Consider the following 23,948-nt stretch of genomic DNA (forward strand, 5'->3'; position numbering starts at 1 on the left):
AGGGTGGTGGGGTCAGTGTGGGGATTGGGGGCGCTATGGAGGGGGGAGAGGAGGGGCCTTGGGGGGGAGATCCTGATGCCGGTGTGGGAGGGGATGGTGCTGGGATTGGGGGCGCTATAGAGGGTGGTGGGGTCAGTGTGGGGATTGGGGGCGCTATGGAGGGGGGAGAGGAGGGGCCTTGGGGGGGAGATCCTGATGCCGGTGTGGGAGGGGATGGTGCTGGGATTGGGGGCGATATAGAGGGCGGGCGGGGTCTGTGGGGGGATGGGGGCGCTATGGAGGGGGGAGAGGAGGGGCCTTGGGGGGGAGATCCTGATGCCGGTGTGGGAGGGGATGGTGCTGGGATTGGGGGCGATATAGAGGGCGGGCGGGGTCTGTGGGGGGATGGGGGCGCTATGGAGGGGGGAGAGGAGGGGCCTTGGGGGGGAGATCCTGATGCCGGTGTGGGAGGGGATGGTGCTGGGATTGGGGGCGATATAGAGGGCGGGCGGGGTCTGTGGGGGGATGGGGGCGCTATGGAGGGGGGAGAGGAGGGACCCTGGGGGGACAGAGATGGGGCCGGGGCCTGGGGGGGGACTCTGCGGGGGGCGGGGCGGGCTCGACACCGAAGGGCTCGGGTTCGCCTGACGTCACAGGGCCATGGCCCGCCCTCGCGTCGCCATGGAGACCGCACCATAGCGGGGCCCTCGAGCCGAGCGGGGAGGGCCCGGCCGGAGCCTGTGGGGTCGGTGGGGGGATTGGGGGCGCTATAGAGGGCGGGGGGGTCCGTGGGGTCGGTGGGGGGATTGGGGAGCGCTATAGAGGGCGGGGGGGTCCGTGGGGTCGGTGGGGGGATTGGGGGCGCTATAGAGGGCGGGGGGGTCCGTGGGGTCGGTGGGGGGATTGGGGAGCGCTATAGAGGGCGGGGGGGTCCGTGGGGTCGGTGGGGGGATTGGGGGCGCTATAGAGGGCGGGGGGGTCCGTGGGGTCGGTGGGGGGATTGGGGTGCTATAGAGGGCGGGGGGGTCCGTGGGGTCGGTGGGGGGATTGGGGTGCTATAGAGGGCGGGGGGGTCCGTGGGGTCGGTGGGGGGATTGGGGGTGCTATAGAGGGCGGGGGGGGTCTGTCGGGTTGGTGGGGGGATTGGGGTGCTATAGAGGGCGGGGGGGTCCGTGGGGTGGGTGGGGGGATTGGGGTGCTATACAGGGCGGGGGGGGTCTGTCGGGTCGGTGGGGGGATTGGGGAGCGCTATAGAGGGCGGGGGGGTCTGTCGGGTCGGTGGGAGGATTGAGGGTTCTATAGAGGGCGGGGGGGTCCGTGGGGTCGGTGGGGGGATTGGGGAGCGCTATAGAGGGTGGGGGGTTCCGTGGAGTCGGTGGGGGGATTGGGGGTTCTATAGGGGGCGGGGGGGGTACGTGCGGTCGGTGGGGGGATTGGGGAGCGCTATAGAGGGCGGGGGGGGTCTGTCGGGTCGGTGGGGGGATTGGGGGGTGCTATAGAGGGTGGGGGGGTTCCATGGGGTCGGTGGGGGGATTGGGGGCTCTATAGGGGGCGGGGGGGTCCATGGGGTCGGTGGGGGGATTGGGGTGCTATAGAGGGCAGGGGGGTCTGTCGGGTTGGTGGGGGGATTGGGGGTGCTATAGAGGGCGGGGGGGTCTGTGGGGTCGGTGGGGGGATTGGGGGTGCTATAGAGGGCGGGGGGGGTCTGTCGGGTCGGTGGGAGGATTGGGGTGCTATAGAGGGCGGGGGGGGTCTGTCGGGTCGGTGGGGGGATTGGGGGGTGCTATAGAGGGTGGGGGGGTTCCGTGGGGTCGGTGGGGGGATTGGGGAGCGCTATAGAGGGCGGGGGGGTCTGTCGGGTCGGTGGGGGGATTGGGGGCGATATAGAGGGCGGGGGGGTCACGGTCAGTGTGGGGATTGGGGATGATATGGGAGGGCTCTGTGGGGTCATGGTCAGGTTGGGAATTGGGGCGATATGGAGCCAGGGGGGCCTGTAGGGGTCAAGGTTTGGGGGGGTGAGGAGGGCAGGGGTGATACAGTCGGGGAGATGGAGGTGGTCTCCATGGCCTTGCTGGCTGCCTGGGGCACCGGAGCTGTCTTGGCCAGCGTGCAGGCTCTTACTTACTGTCCCGCAGCTGGCCCCATGGGGCTGGCGACAAGGCCCTCGTTCTGGCCCCGTGTGCTCTGTGGTCGTGCCGTGGCCGGGGCTGTCAAGCTGCTGAGCCCCCCTGGCTCCGCTCTCTTGGCCACAGGTGGGGAGGCTGCTTTGCCCCATGCGTGACTGTGCTTGGCCCTTGCGCTGGGAGCTGGTGCCCTGGGGGTGATGCCAGGGGCTCCTCTGGAAGGGTGTGTTTGGGTCTCAGGCTGCACAGGGGCCACGTGCGGCTTTGTGGGAGCGTCGACAGGTCGCAAGGGGCCCTGGCACTCGCTGGTGGGGCACAAGGAGGCGCAGCTGCACCAGTTTCTCCTTCTCCGTCTCAGGTGGCTGGCTGGGAGCTGAGCCATGCTGACAGAGCCGGGCTGTCCAAGAGGCTGCGCAGAGAGCAACGCGCCCCATGGATTCCCAGGTGAGGGGAGCTGGGGGTTGCCGAGCGGAGGAGGCGCTGTCGGGGGGCTCTGTGCAGCTCTGGGAAGCAGTGGTGGCATGCCAGCCTTGGAGGCGAATGGCCCCTCCCGCCTGCTAAGCAAGGCCCCAAGTCGGGGCTGCTGGAGACGAGCAGCAGCCCCCAAGAGCCCTGCTCAAGGACTGCGAGGCAATGACTGTGTAGGGCTCAGGACTGCAGGGTTGTTCTGACTCTGCCACCCACTGGCTGTCTGGTCTTGGGCAAAGCCCCCACCCCCCTGTGTGCCTCAGTTTCCCCATCTGGAGAATGCTGGGCCTGAACTCAGTAATGTCTGTCAGGGGCTCTGAGCTGGGAGGGTGGCGCTAGCCAAATGTAGGGGCATCGACATCCCTCTCAGCGAGCCACACGGGAGGTGACAGTCATGGGGGTGGGGGGACAGGGAAGGGGAAGGTCTGACGAAGGTGGGTGGGACAGCTGCTCCTGCAGGCCGCGGGGCACTAGCACTGCCAGTCCCAGGGACTGAATGAACTCTGCCAGCTCCTCTACCCACACTGGGAGCCCATCAGCCGCTGGCCGGTGGGGCAGGGTCAGCCCAAGCCATTTGGGCCTGAGACTGGCCTTAGCAGGAGCATAGGACACCCCCAGACCACCCCCTCCAGCCCCTCCCACAGAGACAGTGGCAGCCATTGGAGCCTGCTGTGGGCTCCATACACCCTGGCAGGTTGCTCACAGAGGCTCGGCGGGTGAGGGCCTGGCCCTGATGTGCTGCTCCCCTGGCTGAACGCAGGTGCTGACGGCGAGGGGGATGCTGGCACAGAGAAGGCAGCTCTGCTCCCTGCCCGCCGCAAGGGCCCTGCTACCCCTGGCCCCAGGAGGCAGCGGCAGGAAGGTAGGAGCCCTGCAGCTGGTCCAGGCCAACGCTTCTCTCTGCCCTCCCTGCCCCTTTTCTTTGGCGCACCTGGCTGCCATGGCTAGTCCCTGCAGCAGAGCAACCCCAGGCATGCAGGGCATGGCCTGGGCCAGCCCAAGGCACCTGGGCTCCCAGTGGAAGCACGCAGGGCCTGGCACCAGGGGAGAGTGTCCCTGGCTCGGTCCCTTTCCCCACCCTGGCCTGCCTGACCAAGAGCCCCCCAGCCAGTTCTCCCCATGCTGCCCACTGCGGGGGGGCACACCTCAGCCCGTCGCCCCCTATAGCCTGTCCTGGGGACTGTTCCTTAGCACATGACCTGCCCAGGGCTGGCAACACAGGGGGGACCGTTACCCAGCCTCCTGGCTAGCGGCACTGCCAGGAGCCAACCCCCCTTCCTTCAGGGCCCCCTGAAGCAGCAGAAAGAGCAGAGTGCCATGGGTGAGGGCCCCCGAGCATGGCCTGGCAGGCATGCGGGCAGCAGCTGGGGCTCCAGAGCTTGGAGTGTGTCTAGCAGAGGTGACCCTGGGCTGTTCTCCCATTCCAGGGCTCACAGCCCCTCCGAGCGAGGGGCGCACCCGGCGCAGCAGCGGCTGCTACCCTCTCAACCCAGAGCGCCTCAAGCAGGCCAGGCTGCACGTGGAGAGAGCCGTCAAGGTGAGGGGCTGTTCGCTGTGCCCCACCTGCAGCCCATCTTCTCCCCAGGAGCGCCTGCCTCCCCTCCCCCACAGGCCTTGCCTGCCCCTCCCCGGCCTCCCCCCCCGCCCTGCCTGCCCCTCCCCACCAACCCAGCCTGCCCCCCCATTTGCCTGCCCCTCACTGCCTCCCCCTGGGCCCTGCCTGCCCCTCCCTGTCTCCCCCCCATCCTGCCTGCCCCTCCCCCGCTTCCCCTCCCTCCAGCCCTACCTGCCCCTCCTCTACATCCCCACCTGTCCAAAGGCCCTGTGGGCACGCCAGGCTCTGCCTGCCCCTTCCCTGCCCCACCCCATGCAACCTCCCCGGGTACCCATGCACTCCCCCATCTTCCCCATCCCTACGTGCCCTTCCCCCAGACATACTCTCCCCCAGCAAAAAGAAAAGGAGTACTTGTGGCACCTTAGAGACTAACCAATTTATTTGAGCATAAGCTTTCCTGAGACATCGGATGCATTCAGTGGAAAAGGAGAGTGATCACTTAAGATGAGCTATTACCAGCAGGAGAGTGGGGGGCGGGGGAGAGAAAACCCTTTGTAGTGCTAATCAAGGTGGGCCATTTCCAGCAGTTAACAAGAACGTCTGAGGAGGGGGGCGGGGGGAATAAACAAGGGGAAATAGTTTTACTTTGTGTCAGCAAAGTCTTACATGCCCCCAGCTCCCATGTCCTCCCCTGTCATGGAGTCCCCGGGCGATGCTCTGGAACTGCTCCCTATGAAGCCAGGCAGGACTCTGGGGGAGCCTCCTCTCTCGGAGCAGACTATCTCCAGGGCAAGAAGCTTCCCCAGCTTCCACCTTCCTGGGTCTGAGCTTGGAGCATTCAAAATCCCCTTCCACACCGTGCTCTTCCCACAGCAAGTCCGCCTGGGTGGGGCTCCTGGGGCAGCCATAGGGTCCTGCCCCCCAACTCCGCAGTCAGACGTGACTCTCCGCCAGCCAGTAAAACAAAAGGTTTATTAGATGACAGGAAAACAGCGTAGAACAGAGCTCGTTAGCAGAGAAATCAGTGACTTTCAGCCAAGTCCATCTTGGGAGTCCTGGGCCAGATGCCTTGGCCAGATGCCGACTGCCTAGCTTCCAGCAACCCGACCTCAGACACCCGCTCTTGCCCCTCCTCCTTTTCCTTGTCTTGCTTCCTGGGCAAAAGGTGTCACCTGGTTGCACCCCCCCCCCTCATGTCTTAGGTTACACAGCTGCAAACAGCTGGGCAGTCTCACCTGCCCCGAGAGCCTCAGCAAAATCACACACCTAGTTCCCACCACTGCAGTATTAATGCAGCACACAGGGAAACTGAGGTACACACAGGATTGGTATAGGACAGTAGGACTCACATGCAACATAACGACAAATAAAACTCCACTTGGTCACACACCCCCACAGGCTTCACATGACCTTGGCCTCCCTCCCATTCCCCCAGCCCTCCACATCCCTCCCACCCTGAGGCCTCACATATCCCAGGCGTTCCCCAACACAGGCCTTGTGTGGCCCTGCCTGCCTGAGCTCTGTCTGACCCCCTGGGGTGCCTATCCTGCATGTCTGTGCTAAGGGGGTCCAGGGCCCAGCTGTGCCTCAGGCTGGATCCCGTTGCGTGGAGCGTTCAGTTTCCTTCCCCTCCAGCAAAGGAAGATCTTCATGCTGCATGGCCCGTACCCCGTGATCCGGAGCCTGCTGCGTGGCCGGGGCTGGGTGGAGAAGAAGGCCCCCAAGGTGGCATGCCGACGGGAACGAGCACCCGACGGCGAGGAGGATGGGGAGGGGGACGACAGCGACGGCGCCGAGGAGGGTGAGAGCTGGGCATGTGGAGGGGCCCGACAAAGGGCCCCCCCCAGGGCAGATCTTTCCTCTCCCAGTGCCAGGGCTCTCCAGCTGCTCTGGCCATGGGCTCTCCAGCGCAGGTCCCTGCTCAGGCCTAGGACTCGCTGGGGGCAGCAAGCTCAGGGGACCATAGCACAGGAGGAGGGTCAGCCTGGGCCCTGGCCCTAAGGAGACTGCTGGGGAACCATGAAGCCTTGTTGTGGGGTGGCTCCAGATTCTGAGATACGTTTGGCCCGGTCCCGGGAGTGCCCCAGGCCTGGCAGGTCCCCAAGGAGTGTCACAGCCCTGCCAGGTTCCCCCATCCCTGTCTCCGGGAGTGCACCAGCCCTGCCAGGTTCCCCCAGCCCTGTCAGGTTCCCCCATCCCTGTCCCCGGGAGTGTGCCAGCCCTGCCAGGTTCCCCCAGCCCTGCCAGGTTGCCCCAGCCCTGTCCCCGGGAGTGCACCAGCCCTGCCAGGTTCCCCCAGCCCTGTCCCTGAGAGTGCCCCCCCAGCCCTGCCAGGTCCCCGGGAGCGTGTGGGTCCCAAGATCAGAGTACTCAGCAGCCTGGGCCATCGAGCGCTGAGCCCGGGGCAGCAGTGCACTGGCCTCCCTCTGGCTCTTACTCTTCTTCCCCAGACGAGGAGGACGAGGAAGAGGAGGAACAGGATGATGACCCTGATGGCACCTACGACCTCATGGTTAGTTTGGGGGTGGAGGAGCCCAGGTCACCCCATCTGCCTGCACCCTCTGGCACAGGGGGAAGGCCAGCCTCACAGGACCCTCCACACAGAATCGCCTGCTGAGAGTCGTGCGTACAGGCCGGGGCAGAGCACGGGGGTGGGGTAGGTGACCAGATGTCCCGATTTTATAGGGACAGTCCCAGTTTTTGGGTCTTTTTGTTATATAAGCTCCTATAACCCCCCACCCCTGTCCTGATTTTTCACAATTGCTGTCTGGTCACCCTAGAAGGGCTTGGGCAGAGCAGGGGACTTTCAGGCTGGGGCGGGGCAGGGGCGGCCCCTTGGAGCTGTCTGACTGAGGAGCTTGGTGAGGCTAGCCCTGGGCTCTGCTGGACCCTTGGCTGCAGGAGTTGAGGGCTGGCACGACCAGTGGCTGGGCTGTGTGCTGTGCTGCCCCGTCCCTTGCAGACAGCTGCTGGGCATGGGCCTGTCTGCACCGCGGAGGCTCTGGGTGCCCTGGTGTTTGGCCTGCTGAGAAAGCCTAGGCAGGACAGACCCGGCCGGGTGCCCCTGGGCTTCCCCGGCCCCTCACACCAGCCCCTCTCCCATGGGCAGTCGCGGCTGGTTCGCAACCAGATGCCCTATTTCATCTGGACAAACCGGCGAGACGCCATCGACTGCCGCTTCCTGCGCAAGGAGCAGGTGATGAACCACTACGCCAAGGCAGGCTCCTTCACCACCAAGGTGAGTGCAGGGCGGCCAGCCTGGGGGTCCCACCACCAACCTCGCCTGCGGTGGCAGGGTGTGGGGCTGGGGCCTGCGCAGGGAGGGGGTGCACACATGGCCCTGGTGGGCGAGGAGCAGTGGGGGCCATGCGGGGGTCAGTCCCCAGGTGTGAGGGCCCAGGAGGACCAAGCTCTGTTCTCTCCCAGGTGGGGCTGTGTCTGAACCTGCGGAACCTGCCTTGGTTCGACCAGGCCGATGCCGACACCTTCTTCCCCCGCTGCTACCGGCTGGGTGCCGAGGATGAGAAGCACGCCTTCATCGGTGAGCGCTGCCCTGTGCTGGGGGGCATATAGCTCCGCGGAGGGGCAGCTCCCAGCTGACCCCAGAGAGGCAGAGGGCTGTCCAGGGTGATGTGGGGGCCTCCCAGCTGACTGTGGGGAGGCAGAGGGCTGTCCGGGGGATGGGGGGGCTCCCAGCTGACCCCAGGGGTCAGGGGCTCCCCACTGCCCCAAGGGGCCCATTCTGCAAATTGAGCCATCTCCCTGAAAATCCAGCCTCCTTTGCCCCCAACTTAGCCCCCCCCCCCCGAATCTTAGCACTCCCCATGGCCCTGCCTCGCTCTGGGGCCTGGCCACCAGCGGTGGTGACGCCATCTCTTACAGAGGATTTCTGGCTCACCGCCGCCCGGAGCATCCTCAAAGTGGTGGTGAAAAGGTACTGGAGCTCACCTGCCTGGGGGGCTGGGGCGGCGGCGGCTTCCAGCGCACAGGGACCCGTGAAGGCCGGCGAGTCCACAGGTAGGTGCTGGACAGGAGAGCTGAGTGCACGGGGGGACAAGCAGGTCACGGCCCCGCTGCCAAACCCGCCTGCTTTACTCTCTGCGGCAGAGGGCAACAGCCCTGCCCAGCCTTTGGGGAGGCAGCCCCAGCTCCTTCCCTCTCCTCTGGGCTACACCACCGCCATTCCCCCACCGCCTCCACTGCCGCTGGTCCCTGCCGTCCCCCCACCGCCTCCACTGCCGCCAGTCCCTGCCGTCCCCCCACCGATCCCCCCACCGCCTCCACTGCCGCCGGTCCCTGCCGTCTCCCCACCGATCCCCCCACCGCCTCCACTGCCGCCGGTCCCTGCCGTCTCCCCACCGATCCCCCCACCGCCTCCACTGCCGCCGGTCCCTGCCGTCCCCCCACCGATCCCCCCACCGCCTCCACTGCCGCCAGTCCCTGCCGTCCCCCCACCGATCCCCCCACCGCCTCCACTGCCGCCAGTCCCTGCCGTCCCCCCACCGATCCCCCCACCGCCTCCACTGCCGCCGGTCCCTGCCATCTCCCCACCGATCCCCCCACCACCTCCACTGCCGCCGGTCCCTGCCGTCCCCCCACCGATCCCCCCACCGCCTCCACTGCCGCCAGTCCCTGCCGTCCCCCCACCGATCCCCCCACCGCCTCCACTGCCGCCGGTCCCTGCCATCTCCCCACCGATCCCCCCACCGCCTCCACTGCCGCCGGTCCCTGCCATCTCCCCACCGATCCCCCCACCACCTCCACTGCCGCCAGTCCCTGCCGTCCCCCCACCGATCCCCCCACTGCCGCCGGTCCCTGCCATCTCCCCACCGATCCCCCCACCACCTCCACTGCCGCCGGTCCCTGCCGTCCCCCCACCGATCCCCCCACCGCCTCCACCACGACCGCCTCCACTGCCGCCAGTCCCTGCCGTCCCCCCACCGATCCCCCCACCGCCTCCACTGCCACCAGTCCCTGCCGTCCCCCCACCGATCCCCCCACCGCCTCCACCACGACCGCCTCCACTGCCGCCAGTCCCTGCCATCCCCCCACCGATCCCCCCACCACCTCCACTGCCGCCAGTCCCTGCCATCTCCCCACCGATCCCCCCACCGCCTCCACTGCCACCAGTCCCCGCTGTCCTCCCACCCATCCCCCCACCACCTCCACTGCCGCTGCTCCCTGCCGTCCCCCCACCCATCCCCCCACCGCCTCCACTGCCGTCGGTCCCCCCCATCTCCCCACCGCCTCCACCCCCAGTCCCCACCATCCCCCCACCATTTCCACCACCACCGCCTCTACTGCCTCCAGTCCCCCCACATCCTCCCCCACCACCATCCCCATCCCCACCGGCACCCTGCACTGAAAGCAGCGCACGTCCCCCTAGGCCTCCCCGCTCTGAGAGCATCTGTCACAGCGACTGTGGCCTTCCCTGGGGCAGCTGCACAGTTAGGTCGAGCTGAGCTGCCAGGACTCTGAGCACGGCCTCCGCCTGCGTGAGAGTGGGGCTGCGAGGGCCCGGCAGAGGGAGTAGGCTGTGTAGGGGGCCTGGGCTGTGAGAGCACTGGGGGGAGTTCTGAGGGGGCCAGGCCCCAGGGTAGCTCGCTGCCCCCATGCTGGCAGAGCCCAGCCCAGCCCCTGTAGGCGACTTGGGACACTCCCCAAACCTGGTGGCTCCCTGCTGTGCTGTCAGCCTCTGTGGCTCAGACAGACAGGAGGGCAGGGTTAGGCATGCTGGAGCATGGGGAAGGTAGGTGCAGACCCCACGGGAGGGAGACACCCCCAGCCGGAATCTGCTGTGCTCCCTAGAGCCCCAGGGCTCGCCAGCAGCACCTACCCACACGATGCACCCTCTGTGCAATGCCATGAGCCCTGCCAGCTGGCTCGCTCTCCCCCATGCAGAGTCCCCAGGAGGGACTGGCGGGAAGAAGGGCAGCCCCCTGCCACCACAGCTCATCGAAACGGCCCTGCAGGCCTGCGAGGAGCACCTGAGCAGCCTGAGGCACCAGGATATCGACAGGGAGCCCGAGTCCCCTCTGTGCATGACAGGGGCACGCTGGGGGGACTTCCTGCGCGCCTACTACCAGGTGGTTCAGTAAGTGCTGCGGGGCGGTGCCCGGGGGAGGGAGGCGGAGCTCACCTGCCCCGCTCTGAGCTGGGCTGTCTGACTGCAGCGAAGGGGCACTCCTGGATCAGCTGGTCTCCTATGTCGAAGAGTGCGAGCACTTCCTGCAGCGCCTGGCCGAGGTGCTCCCACAGCTAGAGATGGAGGGGGACCGCAATATCTGGATTGTGAAGCCGGGAGCCAAGTCACGGGGCAGAGGTAAGGCCTGGTCCTGCCGCCATGGAGAGTGGGGACGGTCCCGCTTCCCCTGCTGCATTTGGGGAGCTGCTGGGGCCTGCCTGGCCGAAGCCAGAAACCCCCATCCCATCTGCAAGGGAGCCTGGCACTGAGACACTGGCAAAGCAATGGGTATGACCTCCCCCAAACCAATCCCCCAGCCTGCCCTCTGCCTGCACAGCCAGCGGGGCAGCCCTGTGCTTTGCTGTGGGGGCTTCTCACTCACTGCGGGAGGCTCTGGGCTCTGTTTGGCCCTGACTGCAGCCTGTGTGCTGCTCTAGCTGTGTGCAGTCTGGGGCAGCCCCACTCCCCACATGCTGTGTGTCATGGGGTTGCTGGGCTCGCCCCCAGGAATCATCTGCATGGACCGCCTGGAGGAGATGCTGAAGCTGGTGGATTGCGACCCCATGATCGTGAAGGATGGCAAGTGGGTGGTGCAGAAATACATCGAGAGACCCCTGCTCATCCACGGCACCAAGTTCGACCTGCGGCAGTGGTTCCTGGTGACGGACTGGAACCCGCTCACCATCTGGTTCTACCGAGACAGCTACCTCCGCTTCTGCACACAGCCCTTCTCCCTGCACAACCTGGACACGTGAGTGCAAGGCCCCAGGTGAGGGCAATGTGGGCTGGCCATGTGCAGCTGCGGGCACTGAGCCCCTTTCTCTCGGTCCCAGCTCCATCCACCTGTGCAATAACTCCATCCAGAGGCACTATGAGAACTCGCTGAGCCGCCATCCCCAGCTTCCTCCTGACAACATGTGGTCATCACAGCAGTTCCAGGCCCATCTGCAGCAGGTGGGGGCGGCGGGTGCCTGGCAGGAGGTGATCATCCCGGGCATGAAGGCAGCCATCATCCATGCCATGCAGACCTCCCAGGATGTGGTGGAGTTCCGCAAGAGCAGCTTCGAGCTGTACGGGGCAGACTTCATGTTCGGGGAGAATTGCCAGCCCTGGCTGATCGAGATCAATGCCAGCCCCACCATGGCGGCCTCCACGGCCGTGACCAGCCAGCTGTGTGCCAGCGTGCAGGAGGACACGCTCCGCGTGGTCATTGACCGTAAGCACAACCGCAGCTGCCCCACGGGGGCCTTCGAGCTCATCTACAAGCAGGTGAGTCCCCAGCAGCCCTGCACGGACTAGCTGAGCTGGGACGGGGCCTGGAGAGCACCCAGTGGGAGCCCAACTCTGCATGGACCAGCTGATCTGGGAGGGGACCCGGAGAGCGCCCGGGGGAGCCCAGTCCCAAACAGACCGGCTGAGTTGGGAGGGGGCTCAGACAGTGCCCAGGGAGAGCCCAGCCCCAAATGGACCAGCTGAACTGGGACAGGGCCTGGAGAGCACCCAGGGGGAGCCCAAACGGAATAGCTGAGCTGTGAGGGGGCCTGGACTGTGCCCAGGGGTAGCCCAGCCCCAAACAGACCGGCTGAGTTGGGAGGGGACCCAGACAACGCCCACAGGGAGCCCAACTCTGCATGGACCAGCTGAGCTGCGAGAGGGCACAGAGAGCACCCAGGGAGAGGCCAGCCCCAAGGCCGGGGACAGCAGTCCCACTAAGCATAGGCCCAGCCAGGGGCAGGCTTGGCCCCAATGTGGCTGTGGGGCTGCCCCCCCACCCTCACCAGCAGGGACTGGTGCGGGGCTCAGTAGGGGGCACTCTGTCCTTGGGGTCAGTGCTGCCCCATGGGCACTAGAGGGTCCTGTGCTGCTGCAGGGACCAGCCTTAAGTCCTACCCACCCGTGTCAGGGAGTGAGCCCTGTTGCCTGACCTTGCCCTGCCTGGAGGCCTCTCAGAACGTGCCAGGGACTGTGCGCTGCTTGTCACTGCCTGCACAGTGGCCACATGCCAGCCCGGTACTGGGGACTTTCCCTGTCCCTTCCCAGAGTGGGAGAGCACCTAACGGCCACCCAGGGGCCCTGAACTAATCCAAAAGCAACAGCCCAGCCCAGCAGGGCGCCTGTGCCCAGGCCCCAGCAGCCCCTGTGGGCACTCCTGGACCTGGCAGGGCTGCGGGGCTCTGCACTGAGCACTCTCCTGCCTTCTCCCGCAGGCGGCTGTCGATGTGCCCCAGTACATAGGAATAAGCCTTTTGGTGGAAGGATCCACTGTCAAAAAGCCACGGCCTCCAAACCACAGACTCTCCCCCAGTGCCAGCCCCAGGCCGGGCCCCAGCGTGCCCAGCTGCCCGCAGCACTCCCAAGCACTCCCCCAGAGCTCCCCTCGTGGGCCTAGGGCTCCACAGCTCGCCAGGGTCGCCAGGCCCCCGGCACCGGTCAGCGGCAAGGAGAACAGAGCCAGGGAGAAGGGGGCAGCCAGCGGGGCCTGTGCTGCAGCTGGCCCCCGGCGGAAGCTGCTCAGCAAGCTGCGAGCACAGCCAGGCAAGACGAGGCTGCTGGAGATGCACAGCGTGGCCACTTCCCCACTGGGGGACAAGCTGGTGCCGCTGCCCCAGCCCAGGCTCTGTCTCAAGTGCAGCTCCCAGGTGGCGGTCCCTAGCCCCAGGGCACCCCCACGGCGGCTCCACCTCCAGTGCAGCAAGAACAAGGAGCAGCTGCAGAGACCGGCCCGGCAGCCAGGTAGGGAGCTGCAGCTGCACGTGCGGGACTTGCGCACCTTCCAGCTGGCCTGTGGGCACGCTGCCACCCCCACTCACTCCCTTGCTTGCTCTCCAGGGAAGCCCCATGTGCCGGAGCACCAGTGGGGACATGCCCAGGCTGCGCTGCGGGAGAGGCCCCCAGCCCCTCCTGCCGGGCCTGGCCAGCAGTGTGCCAGGGGCTGGCTGCGCTGGGCCCCGCACCCAGCCTCTGCCCCTGAGCTCGGGGCCTTGCACACGGACGTGGGCAGAAGGAAGCAGAAGAGAGACAGGATGTGCAGGTGATGGAGGGAGCTGCCCCTGGGGCTGCTGGCAGCAGCGAGGGAGTCATGCCAGGGGCTGGTGCCCTCCAATAAAGGGCTCAAGAGAAGGAGCTGGAGTTTGTGATGTGGGCAGAAAACGCAACCTGGGGCTGCCTTCACCCAGGCGGCGGCTGGCAGGGCCAGGGGGCTCTGGGGCTGGTTGCAGGCAGAGCAGGTCCCACATCTCAAATGAGCCCCAGCCCAAGGGGCAGCCCCCCGTTCCCCTCACCTTTGGCACACAGGGTTGCTGCTTGGCTCCTCTGGCCTGTCTCTCCTTCCCACACCTGCCCAGCTCTGCAGCTGAAATGAGAACTTGGGGGGGGGGCGGGGGGGAGTGGGTTGGGTGCTGCCCTGTGCTGGGGGGTGGGGGCAGAGCTGGGCACCACTCTGAGCCAGGGTATGGCATGGAGCTGGGCACCACTGGGGGGGGGAGGTGGCTACTGCCCTTGGGCGGTGGTGAGGGGAAAGGAGCTGGGCACCACCCTGGGGGGGGTTAAGGGGGGCATGGAGCTAGCCACCACCCTGGCAGAGGCCGTGAAGAGGCCCTGAGGCAGCAGGCTTCAGGGGGCATAGGGTAGTGAGCGAGGCCTGTGGCCCAGCTGAATGGGGCCATGCCCTGGGGAGGGACAGACCAGACCCAGCCAGTGCTCCCCAGATTGGGCCTTGCCCCTGCCTATTTCTCTTTCCTTCCCAGGCCCCGCAGAGACAGGCAGGCTCCCAGGCCTCTGCTGCCCGGCTGGAAACCCATAGGCTGGTTTGCACCTGCTCAGCAGCTGGCCCCACCCTGGCAGCAAGGCAGCCACCTCCAGCAGTGAGCCCCTGAGTGCTTGGGGCATGGCCCTCGGCCCTGCTTGCCTGCCCGTGCCTGCAGCCACCCTCCTGATGGACTGGCCTCAGCTGGGGCCCCACAGCAGCAAGGGATGCAGTGGGTTGCCCCATTCTGCTGGACTCTGCCAGTGAAGCCAACCTGTAGGGGGCTGGGCACACATCTGAGGACACCTGGCACTGCGGGCAAAGGCAGAGGAGCCCGCAAGGGACCAGGGACCCCACCCAGAAAGCAGAGAGGGGGAAAGGCCCCAGCTGGGGTAGGCGGCAGAGCAGGGCAGAGAATGGTCACAGCAGCTGGTGCTTTGGCTGCAGCGCCCAGGGCTGAGACTGAGAAGCAGGATGAGGGTAGGATCAGCTCCTGGTCATGCCCTGAGACCACAGGCCACAAGTGGCCAGAGGGTCTGGAACTAGGAGTGCAGGGGTTTGACGTGGTTTCCATCATATCCAGGGTTTGCAGTTTGGCTCCATGGCTCAGCCCCCCATACACACTGCTCCAGTGCCCCTGCAAGCAGCCAGCCTTGGCACTGTTGGGGGGGGCGGCGGACGACAGTGCAGACAGGCCAGGACCTGCCCCCGATCCCTTCACCACAAGCTGCCCCCTAAGGAAGGCAGGGCCTGCCCCCCATCCCAATGGGCAAACCCTTGTTTTCACTGCATTGGGACCAGCTGTGGGCTGGGCTCTCCGCCCCAGTGCTGGATTGGATGGTTTCACAGCACCGCAGCAGGGTGGGGGACACAGAGCAGGGGACCGTCTCACACAACCTGAGCACACCCAAGGCTGCTCTGGGGGGCCATCCTGCCAGACCCTGTGCATTCAGCTTCCCTTTGTCTCAGTGGGGTGCAGCACCCTGACTTCACTGGCACAGACTCTGCCTGTTACCCCGCAGCCCAGCTACCCGAGGCCCCCAGACCAGGGCTGAGCCCCCAGACTGCCCAGTGGGCACTCTGGGATACAGCTGACCTCTTCAGGGGCACTCCTCGTGAAAGCAGCCAGACAAGGGTTCTAAACCGGTCACTCTTAGTTACAGCCAAACAAAATAAAACCCTGCACAGAGCCCCCTGCCTCAGTTCCTCACCCTTCTGAATGGCCAAGATCGCCCCCTGCAGCTCATGCCTACTGTGAATCATGGGAGTGCCACTCTCCACCGGCTGGGCCTACAGGCAGAAATGGCCCTATGCTACCCCCATGTCCCTTTGGCCCTACTCTGGAAGCAGGGTTCCCAACCCTCCAGCATGGGCCTGGAATCTCCAAGAATTAAAGATGAAGCTTTAATTAAAGATTCTGTCATGTGATGAATACATGTAACCAGAACAGGCAGCCCTGCCTGCGAGCCCCTCAGTGTTTATAAACCCCACCTCCAACACCTGGCTCCTCAGCTGCTTCTGAGGATATTCAACTGCTCCAAGCCACTCCTTGCAGACTGTTCCCAGCGCAAATACCCTCCTTAGCGTACCTGTTGTTCTAGCAGAGCCATCCCTGGGAGTACCACTGCCCCCCTTCTCCCTGGGCTGGAAGGGGCACCCTGACAGCCAAGGGCAAACTCCACCTACACAGAGCTGTCCAATGATCATGTTTTGTACATGGATTCCCCCAAATCTCCCCAGGAGGTACACTGGGAGTGCATACACCAGAAAACCAGAGCCCCCAGACAGCTGCATTTGCCCTTGCCTGGGAGGATTTGCCGTGGTTTGGATGCAGTCTAGGCATGTACACGTTTAAAACACAGAAAATACCCTAGTTCTAATGCACTGGCCCTGTTGCTCTAATGCCTCCAGCAGCAGGACACTGTGGCCATGAACATGGCACAAGGGGGTCTGCCCTCTTGGGAGAAGCCCCTGAAGGCCATGCTCACAGGCAGGGCCAGAGAAGCTGCCTCTCCAAGTGGCTTCTGCTCTCTGGCCAGGAAGAGGCCTGCAGGGCCATGGCCTCCAGCAGCCCGTCAGGGTTCACCTGGAAGCTGGGCCCTGCTCCCCTGCAGGTTGAGCTGAAGTGGGCCTGGGAGGGGTTACTGCTGCACCCCCCCACCCCTGCCCCACAGGACAGCCTCACACATAAGCAGAGGGAAATTAACTGCGACTGCTCACGACTCCTTCGCAGGCTGGCAGCTCCTTGCAACAGCTTATTTCTAGTGGCAGCCAGTGCAAGGGCTTCTGGGACATGCTCACTGCTGCCATCTCCCCCTGTGAAACCTGCTGGTCTGGGGCTGATGGGGGCCTGCACCTCAGAGAGCCTTCCCTCCGGGCTGTCGCCCTGCCCACCCAGGCGCTGTTGCCGGCACACGCAGGGCGTTAAAGCTGCTCAAAGACACCCCTCCGCAGAGCGTGGGGTGAGGCGCTGTCGCTGCGTGGAGCGCCAGCGGGAGATGGGCTATGCTGTGCCCACACCCAGCTGGGCCAGCCCCAGGCTCGCTGCAGGGAGCGCCCCAGAGGCACCGCTCTGCTCAGCCAGCTGACTAGTAAGCCCAGCCCCCCTAGCAGCAGGGAACCGCAGGGGCGTGGCTGGGGACACACTGGTTTGGTGTGAGTTGCAGATGGGGGCCAGCCGTGAGGGTCCTTCCTCCAAGGAGGGGCTGCCAATCCCAGCCGCTGGGGAGCACCCGACCCTGAACACCCATGACACAGGCAGCTCAGCAAGGAGACAGAGTGGGACGAGGGGTGGGCCAGGGAGGCCAAAGGCCCCTGCACAGGTGTGGCTGACAGAGCCAGAGGGAGCTACGAGACAAGACCCCAACCCACCGTTTGGCAAGTCTGGGATATGGTAACCAGGAGAAAAGCAGGAAAGGTCCCAAGAGGCAGAAGGATCAGTGCCCCCCACACCCCTGCCAGCTGCGGGACCGCCACTGTTTGGTCATATAAAGATCAGAGTGGCTAAACCCGAGAACCAGCCTGTTGGTGGCACAGAGCCCAGCGCACAGATTAGCTGGGGCACCGGGGGGCTGTCCTGCTGCACCCCCCCACCGAGAGGGAGGAGTCCGGAGCAGCGTCCTGCACGGAGCCTTCCAGGAAGAGGGGGAAAGGTGCATGTTCACGGCTATTCGGCCTTCCAAGAGACCATCCCTGCGGGGAGTCCCACCGGCGGGGATGCAGAGGAGACCTGAGCCTAGCAGCATCCCCAGGGTGAGTTCTGCTCCTTTCCCGGTTGGGAAACGCCCTCTCCCCCCCAGAGCTGGGCCCGCCTCTTGTTCAGTGGCCATTTGGGCCAGGGCGCGCCCCGTCACGGCACACTCTGGCTCCCAGGGAGTCCCAGCAGACGGAGCGTCTGGAGGAAGAAGGGTGGGGGCGGCGCGGTGAGACTAGCTGTCGGGAGGAGCAGCTGGTACAGGTGGAGATGCAGTGGCAGGCGATGCAGCAGCTCCTGAGTGAGGCGCAGCCTGCGGAGCAGCTGCTCGCCCAGGACCTGCCGAGAGAGAGAGAGAAATGAGGGCTCTTCGCTCCTGAGCCCCCGAGTCGTTGTCCCCCCCGGCACGGCAGGGATCCCCAACAGCGACTGAACGTGGCACTCAAAGGAAGTGAGCAGGGCCAGGCCCCAGCTCTGCCAGCTAGCAGCCCACAGAAGTGGGGAGAGGACATTGCTTTGTACAATCAGCGGCCGCCCGAGTGGGATCCTCAGCCCATCCCACACGACACAGGGCAGAGGCTGCAGGACCGGAGGCTGAAAACCCTCCTCTGAAGAGTGACTGAAGACTGGCATTGCTAGTGCGGACTGAGGTGAGGAAGAGGGGTCTGGAGAAGGAAGACAGGTTGATTGGACACGCCCAGCTACTAACACAGGGACTCTCAATGAAGTTCTAAACTGACAAATGGAAACACTGTCACACAATGCATAAGTCTTCTGTGGAAGTCACTGACACAGGATGGCCCTGAGGACACCAAGAAGGACTGGACGATAGGCAGCAAAGAAGGGATATTCAACCAGCTCCCAGAAACCAGGAGGAGGCCTAGTGTGAGGCAGGTCGTACCCCTTCCTTCGCAGCATCTGGTCTGGACGCTGGGCCAGGTGACCCCCAGGTCTCAGCCAGTCCGGCAAGTCCTTTGTTCACTCACTCCAAGGTACCCCTCACTCCTGACCCACAGCCCACTGCTATCCCAGCCCTGGCCCCCTTCATGGCAGGCCAGGCAAAGTGCTCTGCACGCTGGGCTGACCGGGGGGCTTTGCATGCAGAGCTCAGCAATGACGGGCCTCCCCTGAGACCAAGCCACAGCTCCAGCCCAAGCCGTGGGACCGTGTTGTGCAACCAGCAAAGGGGTGCCCGGGGCGGGGTGGGGCAGAGCCTGGTACCTGTGTGTGGGGCAGAGCGCTCCCCGCAGGCAGCAGGAAGGGCTCCCCCAGGACTCTGCCCACACGGGCAGAGTACACGTGGTCGCCCAGCGCAGGACACAGCAGCAGCGTCAGGTGCACCAGGAGCTGGCTGGGAAAGGCTGTGGCGAGGAGAGTGGGGGTTAATATGGGTACCGCGCCCCCACCCACGGGCAGCAAACGCACCCTCAGCCCCTCCTGCCCAGAGCCCCTCCCTGACAAGGATGGCAGGAGACCTCCCAGTTCAGCCCCTCACCCCCCAATCTGGGGCGCTGCTGGGCAGGGTTGTCAGGAAGAGCTGAAGACGGGGCTCCCTCACGGGGCCCATTCCCCACCTGTCATGGGCTGGAGCTGCACCAGGCTGCAGCCCGGAGCCGTGCCCAGCACCCTATAGTGGGTCAGGGTTTGCTTCACCTCCTTCCTCTCCACGCTGCGGCGGGACGGGCCAGCCACCGGCACCACCTGCAACCAGAGCAGAGCCACACGCTCAAGGGAAGGCTGGAGCCGGAGGGACGGGCCAGGCCCTGCAGCCATCCCCACCCTGGGGCCCCGCAGCCCTTTGCCCCCAGGACACAGCCTGCCCCACAGAGCTCCGCAGCCCCCCGGAACACACAGCCCAGTTCACCCTTTCCTTACCAGCTGCAGGTCCCCAACCTGCTCCAGCTTCAATCCTGTGTGGATTTCCCCCTCCACGGCAGCTGGGACCCCAGCTGTGACAGCACTGGGGGGAAGGAGAGGGGGTTACAGGGTGGCCGTACTCTCTGGGCTCCGGGGCTCACAATGGGCTGGGGTGGGAGCGGGGCAGAGAACGGGAGACGAGCGAGACGAGTCAGCGCCCTGGGGCTGCAGGACAGAGCAGTCTCCGGCGCACGGCCACGCGCCCTGCTGCGGGATGCAGGAGAGGGATGCTCCACTCGCCAGCCGGGGCAGGAGCACTCTGCAGGATGGAGTCCGCTCCCCGGTAAGTGGGAGGGGTGGGGTCTCACTCACCGGTAAGTGGCGGGGGGGCGCCCTGCTCTCCGGAGCTGCGTGAAGAATGCATGGAGCTGCCGCGTGGTGCCAGGGCAGCCGGAGAGAAGCACGAGGCCAGAGCTGTCCCTGGAGGACGGCGTCAGATTCAGTCCCATGGCACGGAGCCAGTGCCGGAGATGGGAACACAGCGCTGAGGTACGGAGAGGCAGCCCCCTGCTCCCCAGTGCCACGCCCTCCTCTCCCCGCCCCCCAGGGCCAACCCCTCCCTCTCCTGCCTGCCTCTTTGCACCCTCCCCACCCCCCAGCACCCTCCCCTGCCCTACCCCCGCCAGAGTCCTTCCCTGCCCAGCACCCTTCCCTTCCCTCCCCTACCCATGCCAACCAGGCCCCTGCCCTCCGATTCCCCCGCAAACCAGCCAGCTTCCTTCCCTCCCTCTCCTGCCCCATCCCAGCAACCAACCACCCATTCCTCCTCTCCGTGGGCAGCCAATCCCTGGCCTTTCCCCAGTCACTTACTTCCCGGCTGCTTTGACCACGTGGAGCTCATGGGGAAGGCTCAGCCTCTGGCTCAGATCTGGGAGCAGCGAAATCACACTCAGCTGCCCTGGACTGCCTGGGAGGGGAGTACAGGGAAGGAGCCATGAGCCTGGAGAGCCGGCCTGACCCCCCGCCCCAAGTGTCACTCCTGTGGGTGGCCAGGGGAACACCCCCTGTACCCCCTGCTCCCCCGCAGGCCGGGAGTGGAGGGACGAGCCCCTTCCTCTGGGCGGCCTTGCAGTGCCCGGCGCACGTGGGAGACGTGGACCGCAAGCACTCACCGGTCACAGCCAGGCCTGGGGGCTTGCTGATGGCCACCAGTGGCCCTGAAACAAAGGAACAGGTGAGGTCAGGGAAGGCCGACCAGCCCTCCCCAGCGTCCCAGACCCCCTCTTCTGGGACGAAAGCCAGCCCAGACCCACGGCCACACCCCCTGCCCGTGGCCACACCCTGCTGCGCAGCCAGCCAGCGCCCTCCCGCCCAGGCCTCAGCAGGGTTGCTCTGCTGCCCCATCTCCCCGGCCGCCACCGCCCCCCCACGCCCAGCGCCGCCCCCCCCTCCACACCACACCCCCCCACGCCCAGCACCGACCCCTAGTGCCACCCCAGTACCTTCCCGGTACACAACCGCTGCCTCCAGCAGCCCCAGCGCCTCCTGCCGGCTCCACGGCCCCCCGGCTTGCCCCACGATGCTGCCTCTGCCCGGGCCACCGGCCGCCTGCCTCCCAGGGCCCCCCGGCCTCAGGGGCTGCTGGTACCTGGCGGGAGGAAGAGCCAGGGGAGCTGGGACCAAGCAGCAGAACCAGTGAGCCCGGCCTGCTGGGGTGGAGACGGGAACCCCCCCTTCCCTTCCCCCCGGCCCCCCGCTCCCCTGAACAGCCCCACACACAACCCCCCTGCTCCCCTCACAGCACCCCACAGCCCCCCTCCCCTCCACAAAGCCCCACCAGCTCCCCTTACAGCCCCCACACAAACCCCGTTCCCCTCACAGCCCCCTCCCCTCCGCAGAGCCCCCCGCTCCCCTCACAGCCCCTTCCCCCCCACACAACCCCCCCTGCTCCCCTCACAGCCCCCTTCCCTTCCCCCCAGCCCCCCTGAACAGCCCCACACACAACCCCCCACGCTCCCCTCACAGCCCCCGCTCCCCTCACAGCCCCTTCCCCCCACACACAACCCCCACTGCTCCCCTCACAGCCCCCCTCCCCTCCGCAGAGCCCCCCGCTCCCCTCACAGCCCCTTCCCCCCCACACAACCCCCACTGCTCCCCTCACAGCCCCCTTCCCTTCCCCCCAGCCCCCCTGAACAGCCCCACACACAACCCCCCCACGCTCCCCTCACAGCCCCCGCTCCCCGCAGAGCCCCCCGCTCCCCTCACAGCCCCTTCCCCCCCACACACAACCCTCACTGCTCCCCTCACAGCCCCTTCCCCCCCACACAACCCCCACTGCTCCCCTCACAGCCCCCTTCCCTTCCCCCCAGCCCCCCTGCTCCCCTGAACAGCCCCACACACAACCCCCCCACGCTCCCCTCACAGCCCCCGCTCCCCGCAGAGCCCCCCGCTCCCCGCAGAGCCCCTTCCCCCCAACACACAACCCTCACTGCTCCCCTCACAGCCCCTTCCCCCACACACAACCCCCACTGCTCCCCTCACAGCCCCCTTCCCTTCCCCCCAGCCCCCCTGAACAGCCCCACACACACAACCCCCCCCGCTCCCCTTACAGCCCCCGCTCCCCGCAGAGCCCCCCGCTCCCCTCACAGCCCCTTCCCCCCACACACAACCCTCACTGCTCCCCTCACAGCCCCTTCCCCCCTCACACAACCCCCACTGCTCCCCTCACAGCCCCTTCCCCCCTCACACAACCCCCACTGCTCCCCTCACAGCCCCTTCCCCCCTCACACAACCCCCACTGCTCCCCTCACAGCCCCTTTCCTTCCCCCCAACCCCCCTGAACAGCCCCACACACACAACCCCCCCACGCTCCCCTTACAGCCCCCCTCCCCTCCACACAGCCCCACAACCCCCTGCTTCCCTCCGCAGATCCCCCCGCTCACAGCCCCCTCCCCCCACAGCACCCCACAGCCCCCCTCCCCTCCACAAAGCCCCACCAGCTCCCCTTACAGCCCCCACACAAACCCCGCTCCCCTCACAGCCCCCCTCCCCTCCGCAGAGCCCCCCGCTCCCCTCACAGCCCCTTCCCCCCACACAACCCCCCCTGCTCCCCTCACAGCCCCCTTCCCTTCCCCCCAGCCCCCCTGAACAGCCCCACACACAACCCCCCCACGCTCCCCTCACAGCCCCCGCTCCCCGCAGAGCCCCCCGCTCCCCTCACAGCCCCTTCCCCCCCCACAACCCCCCCGCTCCCCTCACAGCCCCCTTCCCTTCCCCCCAGCCCCCCTGAACAGCCCCACACACAACCCCCCCACGCTCCCCTCACAGCCCCCGCTCCCCGCAGAGCCCCCCGCTCCCCTCACAGCCCCTTCCCCCCACACACAACCCCCCCTGCTCCCCTCACAGCCCCTTTCCCTTCCCCCCAACCCCCCTGAACAGCCCCACACACACAACCCCCCACGCTCCCCTTACAGCCCCCCACAGCCCCCCTCCCCTCCACACAGCCCCCCCACAACCCCCTGCTTCCCTCCGCAGATCCCCCCGCTCACAGCCCCCTCCCCCCACAGCACCCCACAGCCCCCCTCCCCTCCACAAAGCCCCACCAGCTCCCCTTACAGCCCCCACACAAACCCCGCTCCCCTTACAGCCCCCTCCCCTCCGCAGAGCCCCCCGCTCCCCTCACAGCCCCTTCCCCCCCACAACTCCCCCGCTCCCCTCACAGCCCCCTTCCCTTCCCCCCAGCCCCCCTGAACAGCCCCACACACAACCCCCCACGCTCCCCTCACAGCCCCCGCTCCCCCACACAACCCCCACTGCTCCCCTCACAGCCCCCTTCCCTTCCCCCGGCCCCCCCACTCCCCGCACAGCCCCCTCCCCACATCCTCCCCCGCCCCCTCACCAGGCCCGGGCGCTGCAGGCCGCGCGGGGGCCCCCCCCCGGGCAGAGAAGGAATCGGGGCGCCGCCATTTAGCGCGTGCGCGGTGCCGGGCGGGGGCTGGAGAGACGGAAATGCCCGCACAGATCGGCCCCCCCCGCCCCGCCCCCGGGCAGCCCCCCCCCGCCCCGCCCCGCCCCGCCCCCGGGCTCGCCCGCCCCCTCGGGCAGCCCCGCCCCCAGGCAGCCCCCCCCCGCCCCGCCCCGCCCCCGGGCTCGCCCGCCCCCCCCCCGCCCCGCCCCCGGGCAGCCCCGCCCCCCCCCCGCCCCGGGCAGCCCCCCACTTCCATCGACCCAGAGGGGACCGGGACCGTCCGGGAGCCGCCGAGCTGCACCCCAGCGCGGCCGGGCCGGGGCAACAGCGAGCAGCCCGCGGGCGGGGCAGGGCAACAGCGAGCAGCCTGGGGCAAGAGCGAGCAGCCCGCGGGCGGGGCGGGGCAACAGCGAGCAGCCCGGGGCAATAGCGAGCAGTCCGGGGGCGGGGCGGGGCAATAGCGAGCAGGCTGCGGGCGGGGTGGGGCAATAGCGAGCAGTCCAGTACAACAGCGAGCAGCCCATGGGCGGAGCGGGGCAATAGCGAGCAGTCCGGGGCAATAGCGAGCAGTCCGGGGCAATAGCGAGCAGGCCGCAGGCAGGGCGGGGCAATAGCGAGTAGCCTGGGGCAACAGCGAGCAGCCCGTGGGCGGGGCGGGGCAATAGTGAGCAGCCCGGGGCAAGAGCGAGCAAGCTGTGGGCGGGGTGGGGTGGGGCGGGGCAATAGCGAGGAGCCCGGGGCAACAGTGAGCAGCCCGTGGGTGGTGCAGGGCAACAGCGAGCAGCCCGCGGGCGGGCCGGGGCAATAGCGAGCAGCCCGGGGGCGGGGCAAGAGCGAGCAACCCGGGGCAATAGCGAGCAGCCCGCGGGCAGGGCGG

General features: G+C 67.0%; 2 protein-coding genes across 10 annotated transcripts; one reads left to right on the forward strand and one right to left on the reverse strand.

Annotated features, from left to right (window-relative positions):
* Positions 1 to 641: 641 nt before the first annotated feature.
* On the forward strand, positions 642 to 15,467 carry LOC311523395 (tubulin tyrosine ligase 3-like). 7 transcript variants are annotated; one of them, XM_084633313.1, is made up of 15 exons: positions 642 to 724; positions 2,461 to 2,546; positions 3,331 to 3,432; positions 3,998 to 4,107; positions 5,761 to 5,926; positions 6,576 to 6,637; positions 7,235 to 7,363; positions 7,552 to 7,666; positions 8,008 to 8,142; positions 10,027 to 10,219; positions 10,299 to 10,447; positions 10,817 to 11,060; positions 11,143 to 11,578; positions 12,517 to 13,042; positions 14,056 to 15,467. In XM_084633313.1, exons 2-15 carry the CDS (start codon positions 2,483 to 2,485, stop codon positions 14,109 to 14,111), a joined length of 2,487 nt encoding a protein of 828 aa, XP_084489439.1. In that variant the 5' UTR covers positions 642 to 724; positions 2,461 to 2,482; the 3' UTR covers positions 14,112 to 15,467. The 7 variants fall into 7 exon arrangements, with proteins under 7 accessions (XP_084489439.1, XP_084489434.1, XP_084489438.1 ...); XM_084633308.1 differs by lacking the exon at positions 14,056 to 15,467 and having other exon boundaries at positions 12,517 to 13,675; XM_084633309.1 differs by lacking the exons at positions 642 to 724; positions 14,056 to 15,467 and adding an exon at positions 2,036 to 2,231 and having other exon boundaries at positions 12,517 to 13,675.
* On the reverse strand, positions 15,445 to 23,104 carry RPUSD3 (RNA pseudouridine synthase D3). 3 transcript variants are annotated; one of them, XM_084633315.1, is made up of 9 exons: positions 23,003 to 23,104; positions 20,607 to 20,752; positions 20,277 to 20,321; positions 19,975 to 20,071; positions 19,477 to 19,584; positions 19,123 to 19,207; positions 18,822 to 18,948; positions 18,469 to 18,608; positions 15,445 to 17,586 (listed from the first exon to the last, which is right to left on the reverse strand). In XM_084633315.1, the coding sequence occupies exons 1-9, from the start codon at positions 23,068 to 23,070 to the stop codon at positions 17,404 to 17,406; spliced, it is 999 nt and encodes a 332-aa protein (XP_084489441.1). In that variant the 5' UTR covers positions 23,071 to 23,104; the 3' UTR covers positions 15,445 to 17,403. The 3 variants fall into 3 exon arrangements, with proteins under 3 accessions (XP_084489441.1, XP_084489442.1, XP_084489443.1); XM_084633316.1 differs by lacking the exon at positions 20,277 to 20,321; XM_084633317.1 differs by lacking the exon at positions 19,477 to 19,584.
* Between the last annotated feature and the right edge of the window lie 844 nt (positions 23,105 to 23,948).

The sequence above is a fragment of the Lepidochelys olivacea genome (assembly GCF_965140295.1).
Source record: "Lepidochelys olivacea isolate rLepOli2 genome assembly, chromosome: 7".
Taxonomy (NCBI): Eukaryota; Metazoa; Chordata; order Testudines; family Cheloniidae; genus Lepidochelys; species Lepidochelys olivacea.

Coding starts and splice junctions, on each gene's coding strand:
- LOC311523395 (XM_084633308.1), top strand. CDS start 2,483: ATGCTGACAGAGCCGGGCTGTCCAAGAGGCTGCGCAGAGAGCAACGCG. Junction 10,448..10,816: donor AGCCAAGTCACGGGGCAGAG/GTAAGGCCTGGT, acceptor GCTCGCCCCCAG/GAATCATCTGCATGGACCGC. Junction 11,579..12,516: donor TCGAGCTCATCTACAAGCAG/GTGAGTCCCCAG, acceptor CTTCTCCCGCAG/GCGGCTGTCGATGTGCCCCA.
- RPUSD3 (XM_084633315.1), bottom strand. CDS start 23,070: ATGGCGGCGCCCCGATTCCTTCTCTGCCCGGGGGGGGGCCCCCGCGCG. Junction 19,585..19,974: donor GTGGTCAAAGCAGCCGGGAA/GTAAGTGACTGG, acceptor GCCGTCCTCCAG/GGACAGCTCTGGCCTCGTGC. Junction 19,208..19,476: donor CGCCCCCCCGCCACTTACCG/GTGAGTGAGACC, acceptor CCTTCCCCCCAG/TGCTGTCACAGCTGGGGTCC.